This window comes from Stylophora pistillata, chromosome 6 (assembly GCF_964205215.1).
Source record: "Stylophora pistillata chromosome 6, jaStyPist1.2, whole genome shotgun sequence".
NCBI lineage: Eukaryota > Metazoa > Cnidaria > Anthozoa > Scleractinia > Pocilloporidae > Stylophora > Stylophora pistillata.
In genome coordinates, this window is record NC_142524.1 from 24,910,877 (window position 1) to 24,938,801 (window position 27,925).

Below are 27,925 nucleotides of genomic sequence, written 5' to 3' on the forward strand. Positions count from 1 at the left end.
TGATAACAACAGTAACAATAATCGGCAAAAGTAACACTTGTTCCTCAGTTGTCAGTGCCCCTCGCACTGTGGTCCCTTCGTACCAATTTCATGTCAGTATCGCAAATATTTACAAATCTTGTTGTGAATTTCTGTAACTACTTGACCATCCGCGGTTCTATTGGTTGCCAAAAGTCCGGAGACATATTGCGACTAAACAACAAGGTTACCTTTAGAGGCCTCCTTCGGTGGGAAAGGTCATTATGAAATGAAAAGACTTCGATTGCCATTTTAGAAACAGGTTCTTTGTTGTCGTGGGACTGTTCTGAAATAAATCACAGATGATGTCAAGTGTGGTAAGAAAACAGAGAGGGGATAGTGAGCATGAGCAGAGTGCGTGACTGATGATATGATTACATGTTAACGTCATCAGTGATTTATTACACTGCACAGATGCAAGGGAACATGTGATCTATTTATCAAATATCTACAGAGTACAATTTTTTCAATGTTGACGTTATCTGATAGATCACTCTACATCCTCCTCAGTGTTTTCCTAATGCATGACCTTCGTGAAGGGTCTGGCGTGACTTGTACACTCCTTTCCAGGCTTTAGTGTGGAAGTTTTAGAACGCCTGTGGGAAATTGACCTCGAGAATGATTAATTTGTATGGTTGTATATTGCATTAGAAATTTACGAAGTAAGAATGACCCGTGCACATATGCTCTACGAAAACAAACCCTTGGAATCGATTCCAGTTACCCCTATTAGATGGGAGAAACGCTGGGAACCAGAACAGCTATTTCGCTGGCAAAGGTTTGTTTGGTTTCAAGATGGCTATAAGTGACATTCTACCATTACAGTTTATTCTCTGACAGCTGAGCGACGCAGCGTAGCACTCTTTCAGTGATTGTTTTGATCTACCTATACTATAATCAGCTGTCGTTTAGGAAAAAAAACATTTAGCTGTGCCTTCTATCTCTTTTAAAAAGGGCTGGCGGAATTATAGTAGAGGGTAAACTTCATGGCCGACTGAGATTTACCGTATCAGATCCTTACTCGGGTTCTCAAAAGGTATTTTCAACTCAATCACCGTGTTGTTCTTTTTGATGTTTGATTTACTACTTCAGTCATTGGTTATCGACAATACATTCGATATATTCTCACAATTATAAAATTACTTCTTTGCAATACAGTGGCGCTATGTAGTGCTACATATCGAGATCTCAAAAGCCTTAAAGAGGAAGTTTGATTCGCTCACCGGGAAGGAAATAGAACCTAACTATGGAAAGGACAAGAAAGTCAGTACTGGTTATCTAATGTCTTCTTACAGTAAGTTTATATTATACACGACATGTTTTGTTTCTATGCACAGTTAGAGGTTTACTCAGTTGTGAGTCCTTGATCTAAAGACACTATATCAATAATTGTTGTATTGTGATCAGGAATGATTCTATGGTATGCAATATTGCACATGAGTTGGTTCATGTTCAGCATGCATGTATTGAGGTATGGATGCACTTAGGAAGTTGGGGAAGCCCAAGAGAAGCGTAAAGGTAACAATTGAGGTACAGTCTATTGGGCATCTCTAGCTTCTTTAATGCTCTCTAAACTTCTTGAGACAGGATGGACTCTAGCCTGCATTGCAGCCGGATGTGTCACACAATCCCCAGTATAGTCCAGCGGTTTAGACTGTCTGCGACGCAGGCTAGATGGACTCTTGATAGAAAAAAATTCAACAGCACACATAACATGTACATAACATGTTATGTATGTGTGACAAGTTGTGAGACACAGTTACCTTAGTGATCAGTGCTCCGGACTCCTGCTTGAGAGACCTAGCCACTGGGTCAATGTGTTGTGTTCTTAGACAAAACAGTTCACTAGCTCTCACGGTCTCTCGCCACCCAGGGCCCATTTGTTTGAAGGCCGATTAGAGCAAACCCATGGTTAAATTTTTTTTATCAAGGTTTCTATATTTTTCTTTTCATAGAGTGTTTTGGAATAATTTTCCCAATTCCTTTTAAAGCATTCAATCATCAAATTGTAGACAAATGGAATTAAACTTAATTTTCTTTTAAAGCTCCCACATCTGAAATCAAATTTCACACTAATCCTGGGTTATCTTAACCCACATTTGAACAACCCAGCCTAGGAGTACGAGAGGATCTTGGTGAAGGGTCAGAGAGCATGGTGAAATGCCATGGGATAAACTTGTGATAGTTTATTTAGCATCCTATCTAGTGGAGAGTAATAATTACTCCTAATCACTTCATACTTCTTGGAAACTGGGATGCAAGGTGGGCCGATAAGTTCGAGTACAGACTTTATCTTACATGTGACATTGAGCACTTATAGAAGTGACTATCATCTAATTTCTTCTTACAAAATCACCCCTGAATCACACATTAATGTCATGAGAATGGAAGAAATGATCACTGTCCCTCCAAAAAATTCTTGATTGTTTGACAAATTCTCCTTGTCAGCACCCTAGAAAATGTGTAGAGGACAGTATGGAGAATATGCATACTGATGTTAGGGTGTAAAGAGTTAATAGAGATTTCCAGGTCATTGTTAACGAGTTAATAGAGATTTCCAGGTCACTGTTAACAAGGCTGTGCTCTAAGGAAAATTGAATGGAACGCAGTGCTCTGAACTTGAAATCCAGGATGCCCAGCATGTGCTTTTTATGAAAAAACTAAAATTCCTGAGTCGCCCAGGAGCAAAAGTAAGACACCAGGGGCCATTGGGTGCTGCTAGACCACAGCCTTGATTAAGCTAATTAACCAGCAGTTGATTTCATTGGAAATTAGTCCAGTCTCCCCCACTCTCCTTACTTTGATTTTAAAACGTTTTCTGAATTGAATGCATCTGTATTTTTTAGAGACATCTGCTGTCAGTGATTCGGATAAAATTGATGCAGCTGAAGCAAAAAGAATGATAACAGTGACACAGTTGACCAGACTGACAGAAGAAAAACTTCCAGAGAGAGGAAATATGATCAGTCAAGCATTCTGGTATGAAGAAAAAGACATCGATAAAATGGAACTGCTTCAAGGGGATCATGTCAGATTAAAAACTAAAGGAGATGGTCCATTCATTGGTAATCTTGTTATTTTAAGTTTATATGAAAGATGGATTATGTTTACATGTCTTTTTGACCATCATGGTCTAATTTGATTTGTAGATGCTTGATAAATACATTCTCAAGATTTAATCTAGTTTCTGAGGAATCATAATGCTTCTTGTCTCTTCCTGACATTAATATCCACTGTCTTGCACAATTTGAGCCATTTAAGATGTTCTTATGCCTTAAAATTCAGACCTCTGCTATTTCTTTTGTATGCAGTGCAACCAAAAATGATTGCTCAAGAATTTAAGACAATAGTCCATTTTTACAGTTGTGCTTGGTTGCCAAGCCTTTGAATGGGAGTGAGGCTAGGGTTGACCTTGTTATGATACAAACCTTGCTGCCTTTTAAATGTAAATCACTTTGTTATCATGGTAAGTAGATACAGGTCTCTATCAAAACAAGGTCACCTTCAGCCTCACTCTGAATCAAAGGCTTGGCGACTAAGTACACAACTGTAAAATGGCCTATTGGAAAATGGTTGAATAAATTGACCTAGAAGTTCATAATTACGAGAATCATAAATTGGACCAAAAACTTGGACCACAAAAATTGGACCACAAAAACTTGTGATACGTCCATGGTATAACAATTATCCTAAGCTATATTTTGTTTTGTTTTTTTCTTTCAGCAGTAGGATACACCTAAGTCTGTTAGAGCCAAACCAAATTGGTTTACAATATGACAGTACTCGTGATAGAATGAAGGTCTTATCAATGCCTTTTTCTTGTGGCAGAGTTTATAGCCAAACTTGGCAATGCAGGTAGTGCAACAGCTGCAAATTACACGGGAGGTGTAGAGGCAGGTGGCTCCTGGACAGACAAGGTGATGTCTTTCAAAGGAAAGCAAGATGTTCCACAAGATGAAGGAGATGGTGCCGATGATGATGACTGGGTGGGTATCAGTTAAGGAGTCTTGGGAGCCCCAGCCACTTCATTGTGGCATGTGTTTTGGGGAAGGCATTTTACTCTCAACCGCCCTCTCTGCACAGGGGTATTAGTGGGTACTAGTAAATAGTCAGGGAGAGCTGACAAAAAGCTAAGTGTTGCCTGGGTTGGAATAGCCTCTCTTTAGAGGGAGAGGTCATAATCCTGGCAGCTTAATGATAAGGAATCCTGGGATAATCAAAGGCTGCAGTAGATCACAGGGCCAGTGGGAGGTACTTCCCACCCCCACCCCCCCTGAGAAGGACTGATGTGAATGACTGAACTTTTAATATCCTTGGAAGTCATCATCAGAGTCAAAGTTGTTAGAGTCAAATGGCGTAAGTCTGCTTTGTGGAAATTTAATATCAGTTTTGGCATTATAATTTTATTTTCCTGTAAGATTCATGAACAGCTGTAGTTCTGTAGTTGTTGGTCAGTTACTGGTATGACTGGTTAGTTCTGAACATGCAAAAATTGTGGGAAAACAAGGTCACGTGGTCACTCCTGCCATTCATGTTTCACATAACTGAGGTGCTTAATCTCTCTATACAATTTTAAACATTCTGTGTCATACATTTTGTCTTTCAGGATGACTGAGTATTACTGAGATGGATCAGTTGTACATTAGAAGTTGCATTAGCTGTGGGAGGTTACTGTCTGAGGGTTACTACAATTTGCAATTATCTCAACTACTGTCAGCTACCAGCTGCTTTTTTTGCATTGAGATGGAGTTTTTACAGAGATGAGGTACTGTACTTCAAGAGAACCACCGGCAGCGCAACTTTTAAAAGTTGATCAAACTAGATGTATTGCATCAGCTGTATATTACAGATTTCTGATTTTTTTTAATCAGATGTCATATATTTAACCTTAAGAATAGTGTGAAACAATGCATGAAGTACACTGTATCACTAACATACCAGGAAAATGAAATGATAGAAATCTCATGGTAAGGGGGGTTGTAATGATTGACACATAGTAGAAGTAATATTACATTTAATTCAGTAAACTCATACTATTTGAAGTTATTACTGGTAGTTAAGCATCAATCAATCAGAAGCTTCAACATCGATCCCTCCCTCCCTCCCACCTCCACCCCCACCCCCAGAAAAAAAAAAAAAAAAAACTGTGCCCAAATGCCCCACCCAAATTGTTTGTAAAAGGAAAAATCAGGGACCATGACTTTCCACACACTGACCAAGCTCACCAAAGACCAAACCTAGACCCCGTGGACCCTTTTTTCTTGGCTATTATTTTTCTCACCTAATAATATACATGAAAAAATTTCTCAGTTCTGATTGGTTAAGATTAATGCAGTTTTCAGTTAATTCGGTGCAGAAGATGGTTAATTCAGTGCAAAGAAAGAAACAAACCAGACATTCTGACTGGTCAATGTCAAGGTCAAGGTCAATGTCACTTGCAAGGTTTGAATAAATTATTTTTGCACGTGATGCGTGCGCTTTTCTTCTGTGTAGTTATGAGAAGCAACCTCGTATTATTTCATGTACATTATTAATAGATAATCACATGATTTTCTCGTGCAATTTGGAATAAATAAGCACTTGTAAATTTTTTCAAAGACCACAAATTGCACTCGCCCTACAGGCTCATGCAATTTTGTTAGTCTTTGAAAAAATTTTCTTGTGCTTATTTATTCCAAATTGCACTCAAAGTCATGTGATTGCCTGTACAAAGTGAACTATTTACCTTAAACACATCCATATTTCAAGATATTGAGAACTCATGTATTCTGCTGAAAAAACCTGACACTTCTGGTTCAAATTCCCTGGGCACAGACAATGGTCAATGGCCCAGGTATTGGTATTGGAAGGAGATGTTGAAGCTTCAAATTGATGGGCACATTACTGTACAGTTATTCTTTATACATTTGACTTGACTGTTAATTTCAACAAGACTGTCACTTCCTTGCACATCATTAACTTTTAAAGGTTGAAATTAATGGAAAGGAAAGGTAAAATTGATGGAAAGGTACACATAACAGAGTTTCCTAAATTTTTGCTCAAAGCTATAAATTTGTCATCACACCCACACAAGCTTGTCAAAATTATATTACATGCAGTTATTTCTTTGAAAATTCATCAATCATAAAAGTGAAGGATAATTTCCCTTCCACACAGCTGTCCAATGTACAATTAAGTACAACTTACAATTATCTTGCAACAATGAAATTGTAATTCATCACAGCTGCAATAAAATTCAGGTTCCTAGGCATTGTGAATCACTTCATAGACACTAATTAAAAAGAAGGTCCTCATCCTCTGCATCGTCGAGTAGATTTGATGTTTGATCTGACGGAACAAGAAAAAAGAGCTCATTTGACACTGTTATGGCTGAAATGTAGTTCACACATTCAAGAGAGGTTCCCTCATTTTTTCCTTTCAAAAGTCAGATTGTGAGATAGTCCTCCCTCTTAAAGGACTAGGAGTATGTACTCTGGGTAGCAGAGAAGGTGTCATGGATTTTTCTGGTATACAATTCTTCAGCCACAGACGACCATCCTTTGATTGTGTGGTGTTATCCCTCAGGTAAGATAATTTGTAAGAAGGATTCTTCTTGACAGCAGTGACTGAGATTTCGACAACCTTAGCACAGGCAAGGAAAGAGTCAAGTAAAGAGTGGTTGTCAGTCCAATGTTAAACTCTGGTTTGTGTAAAACTAATTGATCAGTTTCGTTGTGATGTTACCAGCAGTAAGACTCAAAATAAGTTGATCATGTTTGGTCAGTTTTGATCTGTTGATAATGTTAGTTTGTACTGTTGTTGTGTAAATTTTGTGCATACATCTTGCCTGTAGCACCAAAAGGTACTTGTGTGATGTGTTTTATGAATTGTCATAACTTTTCTCACCATGAGTTATTCCTCTAGCTTTCTTTAGTTCTTCTGCCTTTTGTTTATTGATCTTCTTCTTTTCCTGAATTTTCTTAAGCCTGAACAAAGTACAAACATGACCACTATTTTATAACACAACATTACATGTGGGACATTTCACTGATAAACAAAGCTACAGCTTAACACATAATATGTACATTTTGAACTACTGGTAGCTGATCTTCTAATTAACTACAGTAAATTTAAATTACACTTTTGATTTCAGATAATTTAACAAACTGTTAAGCTGAAATGGAAAATACTACATTTGTATCAACCGCTCAAGACAAATTCAAAGTAAGGATCTACAATCTAAAGAAAAATTTCTCAGTCTTGGCAAAATGCTCCTCAAAATTTTCTAGTACCTAACTAATTCAATTGCACATAGATACAAAGGCTTTCATTATCTTTGTTACTTAGGTGAGAGACATAATTTGCAGGTACAAACCTGTAGAATTCTTCTCTTTCTCTTTCATCCAATTCTCCAACAATGTAGGTTATTGTCGCTTCAATTTTGGGAATAATAACTGAAAAAAATTGATATTAAGTTACAACTTTTACAAGACAAACAAATTATCAGTCAAAGTGGTTTAAGAAAAAAGAGGAAATGGTGATAAAAATGAAATTCTCACCATATTCAATGGCATTCACTCTTCTATTTGTGACTTTGATTGCTTCGTCTAGAGTAATGAAGGCAGTCTGAAAAAAAAGAGATGTTAGGTTATATTGAACATCTGATACAATTTACTTATTATCTCACTTTTGTTTGGGTTTACTTTAGGGATGTTGCACTTTATTTTTTGCACCAAACAGGACACAAAACACTTTCTTTGAAGGAATGGTAGTTTGCCCAAATGTAATACCACTTTTACAAATGGACCATCAGTTATATGAGTTGTACATTTTTCCTAAAAGCTGCAACAATCTGCCATCAACTTTTTAAAAGAATGTCAAATTCTGGGAGATACTTCTGGACAACTGGTAAAGAAAAATCAGGAAAAAATAGTGACTTCCATAAATAAAATCATCCTTCATCATTTATTATCCTATTATCATTATATTATTCCAACACAACGAATATATGAAATTCACATATCTGAACTGCGGTTCTAGAAACATATTTGTGCAAGATCCCTGCAGCAAAGAGCCTGAAGGGGATTCAAACCACTGACCTCTGCGATACTAGTGCAGTGTTCTACCATGAGCCAACAAGCCAACAAGCCAACTGGGAACAGGTCATCAAATTAATTCGACATAAACCCGTAAGATGATGAATCAAACACAACGAATATATGAAATTCATATGTCTGAACTTCGTTTATAGGTCAGTGGTTTGAATCCCGTATAGGCCTGAATTTTTTCAGGTCTGATTTTCACTATTGCTTAAATAGTGCTCTTTACCACAAGGATCGTGCACAAATACATATCATATTAATATCCTGCTAAATTAGAAGCGAGGGGAATTACCGAAAAAGAGACATGAAATCATATTAGTTTCATTGAGAATATTCTTAAGGGTAGCTACTAACCTGTAGAGAAGCCAGCTCAACAAGCAGTTTTACAGCCTTTGCATAGACTTCCTGGCATTTGGAAACTTGTTGACCACCACGAGATAAGCCTGTCAACTCATAACCTGCGATGAGAGATACAAAAATATCCATCACCATAACTCAAATTGAATTGACACTACACTTAAAATACCGCATTAGCTTAAAACCTGTGCATCTAATTTAGAAACAACCAGCATGGACATCATTTGTTACAGTATGGTCTGCTGATACAGTAAGTCTGTTAATAAGGTTTTTACATATATCTCATTAACCAAGCACAAGGGCCGTACTGGGAGAATATGGGCCCGAGGTCTTGACAGTACGGACCGAGCTGCGCTCGGTCCGTACAAAAAAGACCGAGGGCCGATATTCTTCCAGTACGGTCCCGCGCAAGCTTGGTTAATAAGAGATTTATTATACAACTGAAGTTCAAAGGGACACAAGTGCAGTATCATTGGGAACCATTCGGGTCAGTGCCCGGTCCAATACTGAGAGAATATTGACTGGCAATAGAGCATTTTGATTGGTTGAGTTTAGTTATTGGCCCTCTGACTGCCCAAGTCGTGTAATAAATGTAATTACTGATACAGTTGAACCTGGATAAACTGACTGCACTGAAAAATTAGGACAATTGAGAGTCCAAGTAATTAAAAAAAGAAATTATAATAATGCATCAAATATTAAATACATCACAACCATCAAAGGTTTCTGTTAAGGTAAATCACTAAATCTATATAATGATTATAGTATTAGAAGATTATTTTAGTATAGCATTTATAAATATTGTGCATGAATTAAGAATGGCACATTCTTACGTCGTTCCGCATAAACTGATAAAATTTGCCAAAAGTATACACAAAAATTAATTAAAGCTAACAAAAATCATAAAGAAATGGAACCAGAGAAATAAGTCTACATCAAAGAAAAATCTTGATAATTGGGATTTAACTGTAGAAAGGCACCTGACCAAAATTCTTATCTGCGAGTCACAGTTCTCATTGACAGCTATGTCATATTCCACATTGCAAAAGACATCACCAACAAAAAGGGCGTACAGAGATGACTGAAGAATTGTACAGTGTGAATTTCTGCAAAGATCAACTTACTATTGGCTCCATCTGCATAGGTTTCAAAGATTGGTAACTGGACCCCTAAAATTGAAGACAAAAAATAAAGTTACATTAACAATGAAAGTTACAAATGGTTAGGACATGACCAGTGTACATCTCCAAGGTTATTTATCAAATTTGAATCCGGCCATTTTTTCTTTTACTTTTAAGAACTGTTCATAATTAACCTGGAACAAAGGAAAATTAAATCACACTTACTACATAAGTTTAGAATGATTTCAAACCAAAGTCATTTTAAACAATAAAATTTCTTTTGTAAGAAATAGACAACTTTTTAGAGAGACATGTTTTGGCATGCTTATGTGAATTTCAATCAATGAGTCATTCAATCAATGGTCATTTCTGTTTTCATTGAAGCTAAAAAATTCTCCAAACCTATTTAATTTTCATTTTCCCTGCCTCAGATTAGGTTAAAACAAAAGAAAAATAAGAACCACAGCAGATAAGCCTTAACGTTTAGGCAAGGTTAAAAAGGTAAAGTCTGTTTACGAGCCCAGTGGCCCATCAGGCCAATGCTTAACTCTGGTTTCCGTAGCATGAAGCGACTAGGAGTATTTCTACTCCCCCACTAAGATGCCAATCCATCGCAGGGTTACCCCCCAGCATTAAATTGGCTGGTACCCATTCAAAAACCTGGGTGAAGAGAGGCACTGTGAGAGTGAAATGTCTTGCCAAAGAACACAATGTACCCGGCCAGGGTTTGCACCTGGACCACTTGATCCGGAGTCAAGTGCCCTAACCATGAGGCCACTGTGCCTCCCACATAGGCAAGGTCACATATGACTTTTTCAAACTCCAGTAGCTATTAAAAAAAAAAACTGATTGTGATGGAAAACTCTACCTGCCACATTGTCTTTCCTGAGGCGAATCTTGGTTTGAGCCTTGTCAACATTCTCCAAAACAACATAACTGAAATGGTATGATGACATCTTAAAACATGGATTACAAAACGTAAAGATTTCAATAGAGTGCAAAATAAGTTTCATCCTTTCAAAGAAAAAGCATCATTAATCAAAAGACATTCTGTGTTTATAAAAGTCAGCTGTGATACCATACAAGCATGATATTTAAAAACTATTCACTAAAGGGAAACAGGCCAGAGATGGATATTTACGGTGCTGCGAAGCAGCTCAGTAAATATCTACTGCTGGTCACGAACAATGAGGTGAATGGTTGTTATTACTAAAACAGTAAAGATGATATTAAAAAAAAAAAGGTCATTTCAACTTATCCATTACTGCAACAATTATCATGTTTTTGGGCACAAATTCCCTGCAAAGTGCTTGGAGGTTAATGAAGGATATTCAGTTTGAGTAGCCAATCAGAGCATGCCTTTATCAAAAATGTTGTTACAAATGAAAGAAAGAAATAACACATTTCCATATCACCCATAGTATTGAAAAAAAAAAAAGAAAAAGAAAAAAAAAAACCAAAACCCCACAGGTAATCTAATCTGTTTTACCATTGTTCCTTTTATTCAAGTACTGTATAATGGCTAATCATCGAAGTATAGGGTAGTACGAAGATCTTACCGAATTAATTACATAATAAATTAATGATGTCAAGATAATATTACATGTACCTAAGTAGCGAATGAATCATTTGATTCTTATGATCATCACTGGTTTGCTTTACAAAGGATTGCTTATGAAAGGAGAAGCTAACTGTTAAACCTATAGCTATCTGGGAGTTACTGGTTATCGCCGATTAAAGAGAAATTGCAACGGAATCACATGATCTGATCGAGGCGGTGCGACGTACGGTTGACTAAAAAAACTTAATTTATTACGAAATAAGTCCTGAGCCTGCTCAGTTGAGAACTATAAAATTCAGGCACGTTAGAAATTATTACCTGAAATCCCCAGCAGCAAAATTTGCCTCGGCCAAGGAAAAAGTAGCCTCTCGCATTACATCACCCATCATAGTTTTGGTCTACGATGGAAACAGGGAAGCGTCAAAAGTACCTCAAGAATTTTGTTTTAAACAGCATTCTCAAACACCTTAATCATCGCTTTTGATATTTACCTCTATGATCATTTTGAGAATTTTCCTAAAACGCATCGTCAAAGCGTCGGATTTCTTTTTCAGAAGACTGTGTCCCTTCTGAGCTCCTTTCAGTCGAGCCTTCATCAAAGTAAGGGCCCTAAAAAAAATTAAGTAAACATCTTATTCTGTCACTTCTTTGTACAAAAATAACTGTGTTGAGTTGGTTCGATTATTTATCTTACATTCTTGAGGGGAAAATGTTCAGCCTATCTTTTCCTCCTCCTGACATTTTGAGAAAATTTGTAAAATTCTGACTCTTAATCGCAGAATTTCACCCTTTTCATGTCCGTGGAGAAACGTGTTTGTGTACTGGGGCACAAACCGTCGCATTTTCCTTAGGTACCAGGCCTGCTATCTACTCGCCCGTGTTTGATCAGCGGTCTGTCTCAGACAAAAGAATTCCCGGATCTTCTTTCTCTCTCTTTATGCCACGTCGCCCTCCATTTTGAAAGCCGTATTGATGCCAGAAATCAAGAGTTTTATCTAGTCTTGAAGCATTCCACCTTTTTGAAATGAGTTCGTTATCAATCTTCTCAGTTCTGTTTTTAGTTTCGTTAAGTTATTTTCCTTATGTAAGCTCTATTTCGTTCACTTTACCGCCTGGACAAGAGAAGTGTCTGCGAGAGGAAGTGCACAAAGATGTCTTAGTGACCGGCGAGTACAAGCTGTCGGCCGCTCCACACATGAAAACGCACTTGACGGTGAGTTTGAAAACCGTAGAAATTCTTCGTATGCTCTTAGCTTCTATCTTTAAGCCTGGGATGCATTTTTTTAGTATTACCAAGTTAATTTTGTGCATTGTGTGCACGGTAGACCGATGCTAAAGGTTTTCATAAATCATTGGTATTTTTTCCTTTATTTTTTGTAGGTAAGTGATTCAACTGGACACGTCTTGTACAAGAAGGAAGATGCAACCAAAGGGAAATTTGCATTTACAACAGATGACTACGATATGTATAAAGTTTGCTTGGAGAGTGAAGGTACCTTTAACTATGAATCACGAGATTAACCAAATGATTAACCAAAAAGGGAGAGGATTTGTCTAGGCGAAGGTTAAATCCTTACTCATACGATTAATAGTTGCTCTCTTCAAGTGCCTATGATTGATGTCTACTGTTTATTGTGAGACAAATGATAAAACGTTCATTCATTCCTGTGACTGGGAAACAATGAACACCAACATCTTTTGCAGCAATTAATATCCATATACATGAAGGAGAAAATTATGAGAGCAAGATTTTCCTATTTCTTGAAATGGACGTGGCCTTTAATTTATTTCAACAACAGCACTTGTTTCTCTCCAAGGCTCTGTGGAGAGAAACAAGTGATCAATAACCCAAAACAAATTGATCAATAACCCAAAGCAATTTAATTAACAAGTGGTCTGGGCTAAACTTCAGAATACCTGGCCACATCATTTCCATGTCATTGAATAAGAATAGTGTCTATTGTGTTATGCCTCATTCTTCAAAGCCTTCCGACAGATGTAAATGATGTGGATGGGTATTCTGAAGTTGCTCCGTGGTCTGCCCCGCTACATGTATGTAGAGACATCACCCAAAGTCTCTGTTTAAAGTATAATTTTATGTGGATGATAGGGAGGGCAATTCACTCCAACAAATGGTAATACTAATTTTTTTTCTCTTCATATAAATTATAGGGACAGCTGGAGCTGGAATTGATCGTGAGGTTTTTCTGAATGTCAAGCATGGTGTAGAAGCAAAGAATTATGAAGATGTAAGTCATTATCACTGTTAAATGTTCATAGAATTCCCTATTGTTACTATTTAATGTTTTTTTATGAATTTTCCCCTTAGTTTCAAATCATCCTCCTCTCAACTAACTACACTAAAAGGGTGCTATGCTTTCACAAAATTTGTTTTCAAAAGATTATGTATTTAAAATGAACCAACTACTGACCATAACTACTGGTCCCAAAGTTGTGGAAGAATTTTTGCAGTAGTTTGATGTCTATGAAAAACAGATAATTGACAAGAAGCTCATGGGGTCCTATACAAGTTCTCATACTTCATACAATGACTGAAATTTTGCTGCCATGATTGGTCAGGAAAGCTAAAGTTCATTGCACAGGTAAACCCATGGAAAATTGAAGGTTATTTTGTAATAGCAACAGACTGCACTTTTTATCAGTGTCATTGCATTATAAGTTGGGATGTTGGGAGAAAACTGGAAAAGTTTGCTAGTCACTTGTTTCTGGCTTGTGATATACAAACTTTTCTCATGTTCTCCCCGTATCTGGTGTGGGTTATTATGCCAGCAAACAGACAGAAAGAGCAGTCGTTTACTTAGAAATACAAGAAAAAAGTAAATACAATTAAACTGTTTGGAAAAATGTCATTTTAAACCAACAAAAAATTGGGATCACAGCACATTCATTATGGGAATTCAGGAGTTGACTTCTCTAAAGCTTCTTCAAGGTAAATACTCTAAACCATTTCTTACTTCTTGTTTTCTCAATAATAGTTAGCTAAGGCTGAAAAGCTTAAGCCAATGGAAGTGGAACTCAAGAGGCTGGAAGATTTAGGTGATGCCATTGTAAATGATTTTGCTTACATGAGACAGAGAGAACAAGAGATGAGGGATACTAATGGTAAGCAAACTGACCTTGTTTATTTTTTTATATATATATTTATTTATTAAAAACTGAATCATTGGATAATGCAATTCAAGACTTTTTATTGGCTTAGCCATTATGGTATATGAGCCAATATACCATAATCTACAAATATGGTAAGCATACGCATCAGCTTAAAATCAAAAGGGAGCTAAAAAATCCGGTTTCTTCTTACAAAACAATAATTTCTTGGGGGCGTTTTTAATAAAACAATTATTCCACTCGCGCTTGTTGGATATGAGATGGTTATAGCCAACTCAGCGCTACGTGCCTCGTTGGCTATCTATCATCTCATATCCAACGCGCGCTCGTGGTATAATTGTTAAATATATATTAAGGTCCGGTAATACGGGCAACATTTTTCTTCAACTTGTCTTTCAACATTGTTGCATTGCAAGTTGAACTCCTTTGTTGAGAATTTGTTGCAGAAAGTAGAACTCGAGTCTGCTTTGCACAACACGTTGCCTCAACTTGCAACACTACATTTTGTTGCGAGATAAGTTGGTCACGAACATGGTAATACATGCAACAAAGGGTTTCAACTTGCAATGCAACAATGCTGCAAGAAAAGTTGAAGAAAAATGTTGCCCGTATTACTGGACCTTTATGGACACAATATAAAGTTGGGTGTTATTTCTACAAAGTCAGATGCATTTCTAATTTCTGGACTGGAGAGTCCTGGGAAAAGACTACAGGTCCTGAAAAGTCCTGGAAATGTGCTCAACTCAAGCAATAAAGTTTTGAAAATTTAATGTCACAAATGTATGTAGATCGTAAGGAAAACTGATTTTGAAATCTTTGGAAAAAAATGGTTTAAGGTTAAATTTGGAGCCAATGAGTCCTTTTGCATAAACCCTGAGGAAATTATTACCAACTAAAGAAGCTCTTATTGTTAAATAAATTCTCCTTGTCAGTCTCTTAGGAAAAACATGAGAGCAGTTTGGAGAATATGCATACTGATGTTAGGGTGTTGAGCATTCATCCTAACTTTTGTTCCCAGGCTGTCTCAAAATTCAACAGAAAACAGACAACAAATTGAATTATAGTTTCTTTCTTGTCTGGGAACATTCTCTAGTATGCTAGTCAAATTTGAGCATTGGTAACTTTTCTTTTAATCAGTTCTGATAAGGTCTTTTTGCTGGTTGCTTTGCAGAATCTACATATTCCAGAGTTTTGTACTTCAGTGTTTTCTCCATTTTATGTCTCTTTGGTCTAGCAACATGGCAACTTTTCTACTTACGACGATTCTTTATTGCCAAGAAGCTCATAGAGTAATTTTTCAAAAGGATTTTAACAATTGATGCCACTTCAAAGTTTACTTCTGTGCAAGGTCATGATATTGTGTGACATTTTGAAAATCTCATTGGCTGGCTGGAAGTGAACAGTTTCTCAGGGGTTATTTCTGGTAAACCCCTAATTATACTCAACTAACTTGAGTAAAGAGTACTGTTTCAAAGTGTGCTAAATGCTTGAACTTTTTTACAACTACTATCTTGGTGTCAGTACCCTTTAAACTTTAATATTCTTGGTGGTTGTACATTTGGTTTTGATCTTTTGTCAGGTTTTGTGTTTAGAAGGAGGTGAAACAGATAGCTAGTGTACCAATTGATTTGATTTAAGCAGTGTTGGCCAACATTAGTAGGCAGTATGAACAGTAAGAACCTGTCATTAACAATTAAACACTGAAGTAAATTTGGAAAATGCTTTTTTGAGAATTAACCATTTATATGGGGCCAATTGCTTCAGAGAAATGTCAATGATCAGAACACAGGCATTCCAAATTAATTTTGCCACTTCCATTAATTAACCCCAACACACCAACTGTGCATGAGAAAAATACTCTCCAGCTGTCTGGAGCAAGTAGATTTCTCTGTTGGGTAACCCTTAAACTCCCTAGATCTGGTATTCAATTCTCCCCTCCAGCTACAACACAGTTCCTTGTAAATAAGTTATGAGAATTTGACGTTACATCGAGATAAATTCCAGCTAATAAGTTTGAGTATTCTCAATACTTGTTTGCTGGATAATGTCTGGGTTTTATAGGGAGAAGTTAAGGAAGACGACAAGTTAAGGGTCAAAAAATAGTATGGATAATACTTGGTGATCAGATATGGTAAATTTGTTGATACATTTATACCTTCTAACATAGTTTCATTGCACTCAAAGAGATATACTCCTGGGCCCAGTTGTTTAAAGGCCAATTAACACTAATCCAAGCTTACATTGTAATCTGGGTTTCTTTGCTCCCATCTTCCAAAGTCTTTTCAGGATAGTTTTATCTATTTAGAAGATCCTTAATCAATTTCTAGGTAAACAGAATTCCTATATACTTATTCTTTTTTTCAAAGCTTCAAATCTGAAATTAGATTTCAAACTAACCCTGGATTATCTGAACTCAGCTTTGAACAACCTAGATCAATGAAGTGCAGTTGATTAAATACCGAGGGAGTACCCTGTTAAATACAAATTTTTATTGACCTTGAAAAGAAACAATATTCTACTAGTTCCAATTTGCCTTTCACAGAATCTACATGAAACAGCAGAATTTTACTGTCTCTCATTAAAGACAATTTGATCAAAATGATCTGTGGTAAATATGATTTGATTGTTCATTAAATAACATTAATCTTGCATAGTAGCCTTTGAATAAGTCAAACATTTCAAAATGCAATGCAAGAACAACTTGGAAAGAGTGGTACTTGACTTTGAATTCTGTTTTCTACAATTTTTGGGAAGACTACTGGAGAGCCAGAGTCAATTTGACCCAGTTTTCCCAACTCACATATAAGCAGACTGAATGTGCATGAAAAGTATGGCTATTTTCTTCTTTTGAAGGGAAAAGAATTCAAAATAATTTTGGTTGAGGAATGGTCTTTGTTGGGCTTTCCCTTTGTCTATCCTCATCAGATGTGTTGGTTAGAAAAACTTGATCTTGTCTCATTGAAACTCCCTGTGCCTTGTTTCACATCTGACAACCACATCCCACCCCCTGGCATATTTTACATTTGACAAACTCAGCCCCCCCCCCCCACCCCTTGCCCCTCTAAAAATTGATAATTTAGTAGGAGATAAATACAGGGTCTCCAAGCTTGATATTTCCTTCACAATCTGGAGCCATCTGAATCCCAAAGAAAGGTGCATTACCATGTCTTGGGTCTCTGTCTTGAGGCAGTCTTGTCCTTGAAAGAAGTCAAAAGTTTACAAGATTCAACCTCTACCAAGACTCCACAGATGTAATCATTACACCCAAAGCAACGAATAAAGGTCTCAGATAAAAATGGAATTTCCAAGTTTACAGAGACTTATCAAATAGTCCCTTTACAGCTGTGGGCTTGGTGGCCAAGCCTTTGAACAGGAGTGAGGCTAAGGGTGACCCTGTTGTGATAGAGACCTGTATCTAGTTAGCATGATAACAAAGAAATTTGCATTTGAAAAGCAGCAACATCTCTATCATAACAAGGTCATCCAAAGCCTGACTCCTGTTCAAAGGCTTGGCCACCAAGCCCACAACTGTAAAAAGGACTATTGGTTTGCTATCTGGATTAAAAGTCCTCTGGGTCATTTGTTGCACAATACTACTCTGATTCCACAAACAGAAAGAAATACGGGTTTCTTGTTGACATTTGTAGAAAAAAACAAACATTGCATTTAAACCCTATTGGTAACAGCTGACAGCAGAAAGTTGAAACATCTTGGAATCCACCAAAATATTAAACACTTCCTTACCAGGAACTGTGCAATGGTAGGTAAAGTGCAATGTAGTAACAAGTTTTACAAGTGTGAAAGAAAGAAAGAAAGAAAACAAAAATTTACATGAAGTTTGAGTCATCTATTTAAATAAGTAATAACAAAATCCTTGCATATATTTTCTGGTTTACCTTCTCAAAGTTGTGAGTGCTTCAAGTCCATTCTTTATGCCAGTTTCAGGATCTATGGTGATCTGGGTACATCTTTGGAATAAAATAAATAACAAGTTAATACATGTAATGTACAAAACTGTATTTCCTTACATATAGGCAACTGCTTATTTAAAATTTTTCCTAAAAGGAGGGGTGCCTGTTTGAAGAAGGGCACTCGATCAAGTGGGACACTCATCAATTTTCAACTGTTTTCTTCAAGAGCATACCAATAACTTCATTATCCTAGAAATTACTGGTCATCAATGACTAGAGAATGGTCTAGCTGTACTTGGGAAGTTTACAGAATTTTTTACCTACTTTTTGTGGAAGTGAGGGACAAGGGGTGGGGGAGGGAGAGCTCTTATTTGAGAGAGGCACTTGTTTCAGGGCTCGACACTAACTCTTCAACTTACTAGCCAAGTGGCTAGTGACATCTTAGATGTTAAGACAATTTCAGTCTGTTTACTAGCCAAACTGACTAGTGGAAATTGAAATCCACTAACCAAAACTGCATTTCTACTAGTCTGTGGCTAGTGGGCTACCATTAGTGTCGAGCCCTGTTGTTTGACTCTATTTCTAGGGGATAGACACTTCAATTCAGGGGAAGGTACTAATAAGAGCATGGGAGCTTCTTCAAGGAAATACCGTAGATGTAAGGGAGACTTGTGACGGTTCCTGGGAAATATGATGGCATATAGCGGTGGTTCCATTTAGAACATTGAACTCCATATCAGTCATTCTGGGCTCAAGCTGAAGTCATGGCCACTGTGCTTCATTTATGACCTGATCCACTTCTTGAAAACTTAATCAAAATAATATTTACCTTCCACAGTCTTTGAGAGTTCTGAACCTAACATCTGCTATCTTTAGAAATTTTTGGTGCCAATGATCCTAATGATGAATAAATAATTTATAGTGAGCCATCATGATGCTCTCAAAGTGCTTTCTAATCTCCAAATTTATAACTGCCACTAAACATTGAACTTATACAGAGATGCATGTAAAGCTGCGATAATTATCTTTTGTAAATCTCCAAGTGGACAAAATAAGTATGAAGTCCAGAGAAGACTGTGAACAGGTAACTCTGTTGTATTACAGTTGCTATAATTATAATAAATCCTGGCCAAGGACATTGCGTTGTGTTCTTAAGCAAGACACTTTACTCTCATGGTGCCTCTCTTCATCTTGGAGAATTAAGTAGGTAACTGTGAATTTAATGTTGGGGGATAACCCTGGGATGGACTAGCATTCCATCCAGTGGGGAGTAGAAATACTCCTAGTTGCTTCATGCCATGTAAACTGGAGTTATGTGCTAGCCCGATGGACCACTTGGCTTGTATGCAGGCTTTATCTGCAATAAATCTGAGACAGAATATTTAAATTCAAGTAACAAACCTCAGCAAAAGGCTCAGTTCCCCCAATGACAATATTAGCACGGAACCTATTCATGCCGATGGGAGATTTCAAAATTCCATTCAGTTCCACAAGTGATGACTCTGTAGTCATGTGATATGCTGCAAAACTTGCATAACCCATCTACCACAAAAGAACAGTCGGTTAAAAATTAAAGAGAGGGAAACTAAATTTGGATCAATGTCATTTTCTGAGCAACTACACACCTACCCCTGCCCCCCCCCCCCCGCATAATCCAACAACACTCAACTGATAACAAGTTAGGGGAGGGGTGGGTGGCACAGTTGTTGTAACATCAATTTGATATAATCTTAAATTATAATTACCGCTAAATGTTTTGGGGTGAAAAAGTTGCTGTGCTGAACCCTCAATGCTGAGACTAAAACCTTAGAAGTTAACCAATAGAAATGTTTACCAAGTCATCAGAAAGGTTATCTTAGGCGCATAGTGCATCCTTGGGGATAATTGGGTGAGCGAGATTGAAGGATGAGGTTCTCAGTTACTCAAAGACCCCCAATTCAATTGCTAAAGTTCAAATTCAAGAGGTTGCATCTAACTCACCACTTCCCCCTCCTCCTTTTCCTGCAAACCTCTTTCCATCCCACCTAATAACTATTATCGCAATGGTGATGTTAAAGGGTCCTGGAAACCAAGTCTAACAAAGTCAAGCTTTTATAAAAAAAGTGAATGATATATAGATATTCTCAAAGTTCTTCATAATTTTATTTCATGAGGCTATATAATCCATAAATACCAGGAAAGTCTTAAATGTACAGCATTTCTCCCTGAATTCTGTGAGTAATATCACACAATAATGAAAATTGATTTGTTCTGAGTGTACCTTGTCTCCTGGTGATGCTAGGTCTCCCCATTTCGTATCTTTTGTGGAATCCCGCAGTTCGTGAATTTGATATATTTTGCAGCCTGGTTTGTTCAGCAAGGTTGAAAACCATAAAGAAGCTTTGTCTCCAACATAACGACTCTTGGACGAGACCCTTGAAACTCTAAAGTAAACCATAAATTAAGGCATTCAGAATCATACTATAATGATGATAATATAATAATAATAATAATTATTATTATTATAATTAAATTAACAATAATATCAATCATCATCATCAGCATCATAATCCATGCAGGGATAAGGTCTGCATGTACAAGGCTGATATCGATCATGTGTCTTCCAGTCTTCTGGAATCTCAGAGACACTGGCGATTTTGAGTGCACAAACAAATCAAAGAAATATGAACCTCTACAAGAATATTGTGCATTGATGATTAAAGTTCAATACTTGAGGTCTTTAAACTCCTTAGTGTCCGGCTGGATAGGAATTCTCAGTGTGTCCATACTCGGCGCATTGAGACAAAGGCTGCCATCTTCAAAATGTGGAACCACCTGAGCTAACACTGGTTTGTCCACTGAAGTAAGGTACTTATCATCTCTGTCAACTACCACCCAGTTCCTAGGAGAGAGAGAGAGCCATATAAGTCGCTTTGTGTTTTCCAAGCCTATACAAGGCCATATTAATTAGTAATCAATCAATAACAACGGTTACGAACGATTGAGATTGAGATTGGAAATTATTAAAAGTGAATGCCGCAGAGTTGTGTGGTTTTCTGATCTCATCGGATTCCGTTTACTTTTTCTTAAAATAAGAATCTTTTGAGTTTGTTTGCGTGGGAGGTATCAGTTTCCCTGAAGCGGTAATTTTTTCGACCGTCGTCGGTCGCTTTTATAAAAGAGCAAGTGGCTATTGAAAAATCCTCATCTCGAAAGAGTCAACATTACAAAAACAAAACAAAACGAAATAAATACGGTAGGCATGACCAATGAATGCATTATACCTGTCAAATTGTATGCCTTCTGTGAGACACACAGCATTTTCCAGCTCAATTCCCGCGCATGATTTGACCGGATAGATGAACAGTCCGGACACATAACCTACTCGCCTAAATTGCTCGATCTTTCTCATTTGCATTTGCCTCCAACGAAAATATGCAAAGGCAAGCAAAGGCAGCGAAACAGGAAGAGTGATCTTCCACAATCGTGAATGAAATGAACCCATGTTGTAATGTTGTCGATAAGGATGATTTCGTCACGTCCGGCAGAAATATTGCAGTTGCGTGACGTTATCGTTACTTCTGTAGAAGAAAAGAAGAATGCTACTTATCAATTTTCAATCAACTATTTATATTTACCGAAACAGGGTCTCGATGCGGTTAACCGTAAAAATAATTCCTGTGACAACAAAAACTGGATCATGTATAATGCAATTCAAGACTTTTTATTGGCTTAGCCATTATGGTATATGAGCCAATGTACCATAATTTAATCTCTGTACATTGTAACATCCGGTTTCTTCTTACAAAATAAAGTCGAGAAAATTTTGTCTATTATATTAAGAGCGCCTCCCGGTTAGCTCTATTGGTTAGAGCGCCGGATTGTATTGTGCGGGAGGTCGAGGGTTCGAGCCCCGGCCGGACCGATACTCATGGTCTTAAAATAAGTCAGGAGAATTTGCTATCTTTCTAAAATCAAAAAATGGATAGATATTCTAGTCTTCTCGGATGAGGACGAATAAACCGTAGGCCCCGTGTCCTGCAGGGTTAAGGGGTAGGAGACGCTAATTTCCCACGCACGAGATCACTGTGTGGTGGATGTCCTCCCCTGGGGTGGGATGGGTGGGAATTGGCCCTTAAAAGCCTCTATGGAGAGCGGTCAAGTAACGTAGGTATGTATGTATGTATGTATGTATGTATGCGTTGTTGTTTTTTTTTGTAATAATAACCGTTAGCTGGCCAAAATTTTAACCATGGCTCTCAGCAAATTAAAATACACACAGTTAAGATACCTAAAGTGCCATTAGCAGTGGAGACAAACAGCTCGACTGTTTTTTAATAAAGAATTTATTTTTTACCTGTCAAGAACAGTGTTTCTCTGAATCCTCCAGTACTTTTTTTCCTTCTTTGTACTGAATAGCATCAAGTGAATTAATGTGCCCCCCTTGACAGTGCATATACCCAACTCAGGCCCTGAAAAAGAAAATTTAGATTTTTGTTTCCTGTAAAGACAGCTTCAGTCGGCGGTATGGGGTGGGGGTGACATGATCCAAACATAAATATTTACATATTTCAGGTTCACGGGAATTGCTAACATGCAAGAAGAAATTAAAAGATTTCTTAGAATAACGTCGCACGTTCACTTTTTATTTCAAGTGTCTCATTCACTTCTTTTTAGTGTCTTTCTTAGTGGGGGAATGTTTTTCTGAACGGTTTATCTGTGAGACTATCAGACCAAACTTTGCCCTCTGTCCATCATAAAACAAAACGAAAGTACCTCCTTAGTAACCAGTTACGTTTCAGACGGGTGACTGAAATCTCGGTAACTGGTTAATACTTCTAAATCAAAGAATTTTAAGCGGAAATCTCAAAATCGAGGCCAGTCCAGTTGACCTTCTCCCTCCCTCCCCCCCCCCCCCTCTCCCGCTTCCCGACAAATTTAAACTCGCCCATGCCCTCCAATCATGTTCCTGATAATCAAAACCCCACCAGCACCTTTCAGTTACTCCCCCCATATTCCTCATTGACTGAGCTTGCGTCTGAATTCGAGGTCGGTACGAGATGGTTCCACAATCCAAATATCTGCTGATTGGTTTGCCTGTTGTGACTTTAGCGGGCATTGCTGTGCTTTGGTGGAAACAGCATGCGAAAAAGCGCTCTTTTAAGGAAGTCGGGAGTGTTACTGGTCTGTTCGTCTACCCGGTGAAATCTTGCAAGGGTATCCGTATGGACAGTGTGAAATGTTTCAAGGAAGGGATGGAGTATGACAGGTGAATTTTAATTTCCTCTTTACCTCAGGCATTTGATCTCAACGCCTTGCGACTCCTCCATTCATTTTCCGGAAATATCAAAGAGGTGCGACTAATTTGATTCAACGCGCCGACAATTAATAATGTCAGGCAGTTTTCCTTCGTCCTTATTCGATCACCCGTGCACACTGCACACAGGACACAAATACCGGCTAGAGACCTTCCAAAACTCTGGATGACTCTTACCCAAGAAAAGTCATCGTATGGGTAGATTAGAGCTTCCTCAGCGTGCTAGGGTTCGACTAGTTTTTTCCAGAGTTTTTAACTCTGCTTTTTCTAAACGTTCGCGGCGGGGGTAATCTACGCTGTGATCCGCTGTGATCGATTTGTTCGAATCGGATGACTAACAACACCGAAAGTAGCCTGAGTATCAGGCGTTTCTGGGAGTGTTTCTGGGGGAAAGGTAAGAGAGAAGCGAGAAAGGAAGAGAGCGAAGGCCTGACACCAGCACTCAGGCTACAGCGAAAGGCAACCTGCAATCAAACAACCGTAGGAGGAAATCATGCGTACAGAAATGGATACACGGAAGATAGAAGTAAATATAGGAGATGACAATGGAAGTATCGAAAAAAATGGCACATGGTAGTTTTGGAAGACAAATATTTTAAAACGCAAATCTTTTCGAAATTTATGTGTAACGATAAAGTAAACCGATGAAATCAAAGATAAAGTCACCTGAAATTTGCGATGCGTCAGTTATATCTCACAAAAAACTACTTGGTTCTTTCGACCTCAAATGTTGCTGCTGCTTATAGTAGCAACGTTTTACTTGTCAATTCATGTCAAAGCGGTTCAAATAAAATATCTTAGTACAGAAAATCGATTTTGAAAAAAGTAATTATAATACTGGCATTGTGCCAATTTTTACACTCCGTGTCTGTTTTGAAATGATTTCACCACAGGGTCGCGCTTCAACATTGCGGTTATTACGTAACTTTCTCTCTCAAACCCACCATTTGCTGTGAAAAGAAAAAGAAAAGAAAAACAAACAGAAAGTAAACCATAGCGGTATTTTAGAATGTTACGAATTGGTGTCCGGTAATGGAACGTGACTTCCAAATAAAGAAAGGCAAGGATTGTACTTGCGTGACACCTCGGCATTATTGCATTACCAAGACGTTGGATGTGGTTACCACTTTTAATACCCGGTCAAGCTGTGGCTGTGAAGATTTCTTGATTGCTTTTAGTCAGTTTTGATTTTTCATGAACTAGATAGCTCACGGCCACGACTTGGCGGAGGACGGGTTCATAGTCACGTTAATTTTTTTTTTCTCTCACAACCATTTTCTCCGAATTATCCCATTAAGCAATAAAAGTAAGTTACAACAAATGTAAAACATCGTATGATTACGTTCAAGTTATCCACTTGCTTAGGATCTGATAAATGATATTAGGAAAGAAAGAAAGAAAGGCAAAAACTCAAAGTTATAGGGATTCCCGTCGTTGGTGACGTATCATGGTTACACCTATAAATTTTGGGAGATTCTATAAAAAGAAGAAAAAAATTACGTAAATCTGTTTGTGTTTTTTTTTTTTTTGTAGTTCTTTCAGTTGTTGTTGTTTGTATTTCTTGTCTCTGCTGTTTTCTTCTGTGTGTTTGTTTAATCATACTGTCGTTCTTACTGTTGCTATGTAGTTTGGTTGAAGTGTTGTCATTTTTCATGGGTAATGTAGCAGGGGATCTTTGAAGTGGCTGGGGGGGGGGGGAAGGAGTTGGGTCAAGAAGAGTCAGAGCCTCTTTATCAAAGTTTTTTCATTTATCTACATTAAATTTTTCTAAGGCACTGGATTGTTCTGGATCCAAAAGGGAACTTTATAACACAGCGTAAAGATCCAAAACTAGCACTGGTTGTTCCTCATTTTGAGGATGGCAGATATCTTTGCCTGAATGCTCCTGGAATGGAAATGTTAAAAATGGAAATACAGCTACCAGTGGATCAAAAGGAATTCAAACGAATAAAGTAAGTGCAAGAAAAATTTTCAGAACCATTCAAAAATGGGCAATCTTACCTAATTTACTTGCATGACAATCTTTTGTCTAAAACTTGTAACTAACCTTTTAATTACAGTAAAATATTTTAAAAAATTGCACAGGATATTTGGAATGGAGGGAGAGGGCCAGTATGTAGGTGACGAAGCCTCTGAGTGGTTTTCTAAGTACATGAACAAACCTGGGTATAAGATGTACAAGTTATCCAGGACTCGCATAATAAGGACACACGATGAATGGAGTGATATTGGAGAGGCTGGAGACCAGGTAAGAGGCCTGAGGGGGGTTGAAGGATTTTGATGGAAGTGTCACAATAATTTATACTGGATCCCCTAGGGCTCTGTAATATGATCCCCCTCCCCACCCTTATTGGCAGTCAATTTTAAATACTCTGTTGATGACTGATCCCTTCTCCATTCCCCTCGAAAAACCATGTGATTCCTCAAAATCCTCTGGCCCACCCCTTATGCAATAAATCATAACTGGTCCCTAATGGAACATGAAAGTATTTTTTTTTTGCTATTTAAACCACAGTAACTGTGGTTACTGCCATCTTTTTGAGATCTGGAATGGTCTAATAATCTGTTATCCAGTTACCATTATACCTTCAAATGCTGCAAGACTAATTGATGTATAATTTTCTGAAACACAAACAAGAAATTGGAATTGTATTTTTTTTTCCTTGAAATTTTTTTGAGCATTTAGCTGTTCAGTGGAATGTAACATAATTATGCTATGTAAATTTTGACAATATATCTCTGCTGGATCAGTTTACTTTTTTCCTAAAATTCACAGGCAACATTTGGGGATTTTGCTCCATACATGATTCTTGCTGAAGCTTGCTTAGCTTCATTGAATCAAGAACTTTCATCACCTTTGGAAATGGAGCGATTCCGGCCTAACATTGTGATCAATGGTTTAAAAGCATTTGAGGAGGTCAGTTTGTCAACAAGCCAATTTTCATTCTTTTTGTAAATGGCTGTGATCATAAAAATATCATGAATGCTTAATTTTTAAATTATTGATGGTGATAATTCTACAAAATTTTCAAAGCATAACTTAATTTGTAATTTTGATCTACCATGTGAAAGCTAAGAAAAAGTTATCATTGGACATGGCTCCTATAATAATTGCTTGCTGACATTTTAATGCAATGTCTAGTTGGTAAACCTGTGATTTAACTTTCTATCATCTTTTTTCAAAACTCAAAATTTTGAAATTTACTCGCAGGACAAATGGGAAGGGGGAAGAAAAATCAAAATTGGTGATGTAGTGTTTCGGTACCTGAACCACTGTGCAAGGTAAGCTTTTCAAGATTTTGTAAGTGCCATATATATATATATATATATTTTAAATTCAAAGGTAATGATCAACAGGTAATGATTTCGAGTACATTGAACATGTATTTGCTGCAAAATTAAAAATGATTGACTTTACAGATCTTGATTGATCAGAACTGTCTTTCTTTAAAAGGTGCAGTCTGCCAATTGTTAATCCAAAAACTGGAGAGAAAAAAGGAGAAGAGCCTTTGAAAACTTTGCGAAGGTAGAAATAAAATTTAAAATCTAGTCCATTCAATGTTAAGTCACGATTTTCTAGAGAAAGAAAGGTGAAAAGAAAAACAAAGATGATAAGTTTTGAGCTTGCTAAAGAAATAGAAAAATGTTTTTCATCTTGCTACAAGTATTGGACAAAGAAAAAAATCTGAGTCCCCCATGAACCTCAGACTTTCAGATTACACACTCTGATGCTCTACTACTGAGCCCCTATGGTGAGCATTAGACCCACTACATAGTTCAGATATGACACTTCTTCTGCATATACTGCTTGGATCAGCAATGTTGATAGCATCATGCTTTGTAAATAGAAAAAGAAAGATGGTAAGTTTTGAACTCGGTAAATAAATAGAGAAAGATGTTCTTTCGACTTGTCATGAGCATGGGACAAAGAAATATAAAAGAAGAAAGGTGATTGACAGAGCACATGTGGGTGACAATTCCTGACAGTTTTTCACCCTTCCTCATGTTACATATTCCAACCAGTACATTGCTTCTAAAAATCAACTAAACCTTGTGGCATATTTAATTTTTTTTTAGAATAAGGCTTCCCGAGGATAGGGATCCACGATATGACAGATCCCCTCTGTTTGGGATCAATGCCGCTCCAGATACGGATGGCATGGGGGTCATATGTCAGGGAGATAGTGTCATGATTTGGTCTTAAGCCATCTTGGAGGATAACATTCCAGTTCTCATTCATATGTTCCATAACAAGTTTAGCTTCCAAAAGAACTGCATAATATGCATTATTTTTTTAAAAGTAAAGACAGTTACTCAGATCTAAAGTTGTATTGATTCTAATGGTTCATTTGGGTGCATGTGCAAATTTGTTTAGTTGTCTGCATTTCCTTGACAGACATTAAAATGAATTGAAAACTGTTCTATCCTGACTGGTGGTAATTTTTGTACTG

The 27,925-nt window shown here is 37.4% G+C and overlaps 5 protein-coding genes across 6 annotated transcripts; 3 read left to right on the plus strand and 2 right to left on the minus strand.

Moving 5' to 3' along the window:
* The first annotated feature begins 467 nt into the window (after nt 1-467).
* LOC111344703 (arpin) lies at nt 468-6,268 on the plus strand. Its single transcript, XM_022951952.2, has 6 exons — nt 468-796; nt 973-1,054; nt 1,177-1,312; nt 2,865-3,083; nt 3,847-4,004; nt 4,625-6,268. Exons 1-6 carry the CDS (start codon nt 687-689, stop codon nt 4,631-4,633), a joined length of 714 nt encoding a protein of 237 aa, XP_022807687.1. The 5' UTR covers nt 468-686; the 3' UTR covers nt 4,634-6,268.
* Nucleotides 5,016-11,984, minus strand: LOC111344702 (V-type proton ATPase subunit D). Its single transcript, XM_022951951.2, has 10 exons — nt 11,833-11,984; nt 11,630-11,747; nt 11,457-11,536; nt 10,446-10,513; nt 9,581-9,625; nt 8,454-8,557; nt 7,557-7,623; nt 7,373-7,451; nt 6,904-6,983; nt 5,016-6,345 (listed from the first exon to the last, which is right to left on the minus strand). The coding sequence occupies exons 1-10, from the start codon at nt 11,877-11,879 to the stop codon at nt 6,290-6,292; spliced, it is 744 nt and encodes a 247-aa protein (XP_022807686.1). The 5' UTR covers nt 11,880-11,984; the 3' UTR covers nt 5,016-6,289.
* Nucleotides 11,985-12,048: 64 nt separating this feature from the next.
* Nucleotides 12,049-15,989, plus strand: LOC111344705 (transmembrane emp24 domain-containing protein 10). The gene is made up of 5 exons (XM_022951953.2): nt 12,049-12,351; nt 12,519-12,630; nt 13,311-13,387; nt 14,135-14,261; nt 15,439-15,989. Exons 1-5 carry the CDS (start codon nt 12,163-12,165, stop codon nt 15,558-15,560), a joined length of 627 nt encoding a protein of 208 aa, XP_022807688.1. The 5' UTR covers nt 12,049-12,162; the 3' UTR covers nt 15,561-15,989.
* A 748-nt stretch (nt 15,990-16,737) lies between these two features.
* On the minus strand, nt 16,738-23,005 carry LOC111344700 (mitochondrial amidoxime reducing component 2). Of its 2 annotated transcripts, XM_088725359.1 has the most exons (8): nt 22,515-23,005; nt 21,442-21,738; nt 20,889-21,059; nt 20,439-20,601; nt 19,580-19,720; nt 19,008-19,075; nt 18,164-18,235; nt 16,738-17,464 (listed from the first exon to the last, which is right to left on the minus strand). In XM_088725359.1, exons 2-8 carry the CDS (start codon nt 21,660-21,662, stop codon nt 17,344-17,346), a joined length of 957 nt encoding a protein of 318 aa, XP_088581485.1. In that variant the 5' UTR covers nt 21,663-21,738; nt 22,515-23,005; the 3' UTR covers nt 16,738-17,343. The 2 variants fall into 2 exon arrangements, with proteins under 2 accessions (XP_088581485.1, XP_088581486.1); XM_088725360.1 differs by lacking the exon at nt 22,515-23,005 and having other exon boundaries at nt 20,889-21,105; nt 21,442-21,556.
* Nucleotides 23,006-23,122: 117 nt separating this feature from the next.
* On the plus strand, nt 23,123-27,896 carry LOC111344699 (mitochondrial amidoxime reducing component 2). The gene is made up of 7 exons (XM_022951948.2): nt 23,123-23,426; nt 25,247-25,426; nt 25,560-25,722; nt 26,251-26,391; nt 26,686-26,756; nt 26,929-27,000; nt 27,552-27,896. The coding sequence occupies exons 1-7, from the start codon at nt 23,218-23,220 to the stop codon at nt 27,676-27,678; spliced, it is 963 nt and encodes a 320-aa protein (XP_022807683.1). The 5' UTR covers nt 23,123-23,217; the 3' UTR covers nt 27,679-27,896.
* The last annotated feature ends 29 nt before the right edge of the window (nt 27,897-27,925 follow it).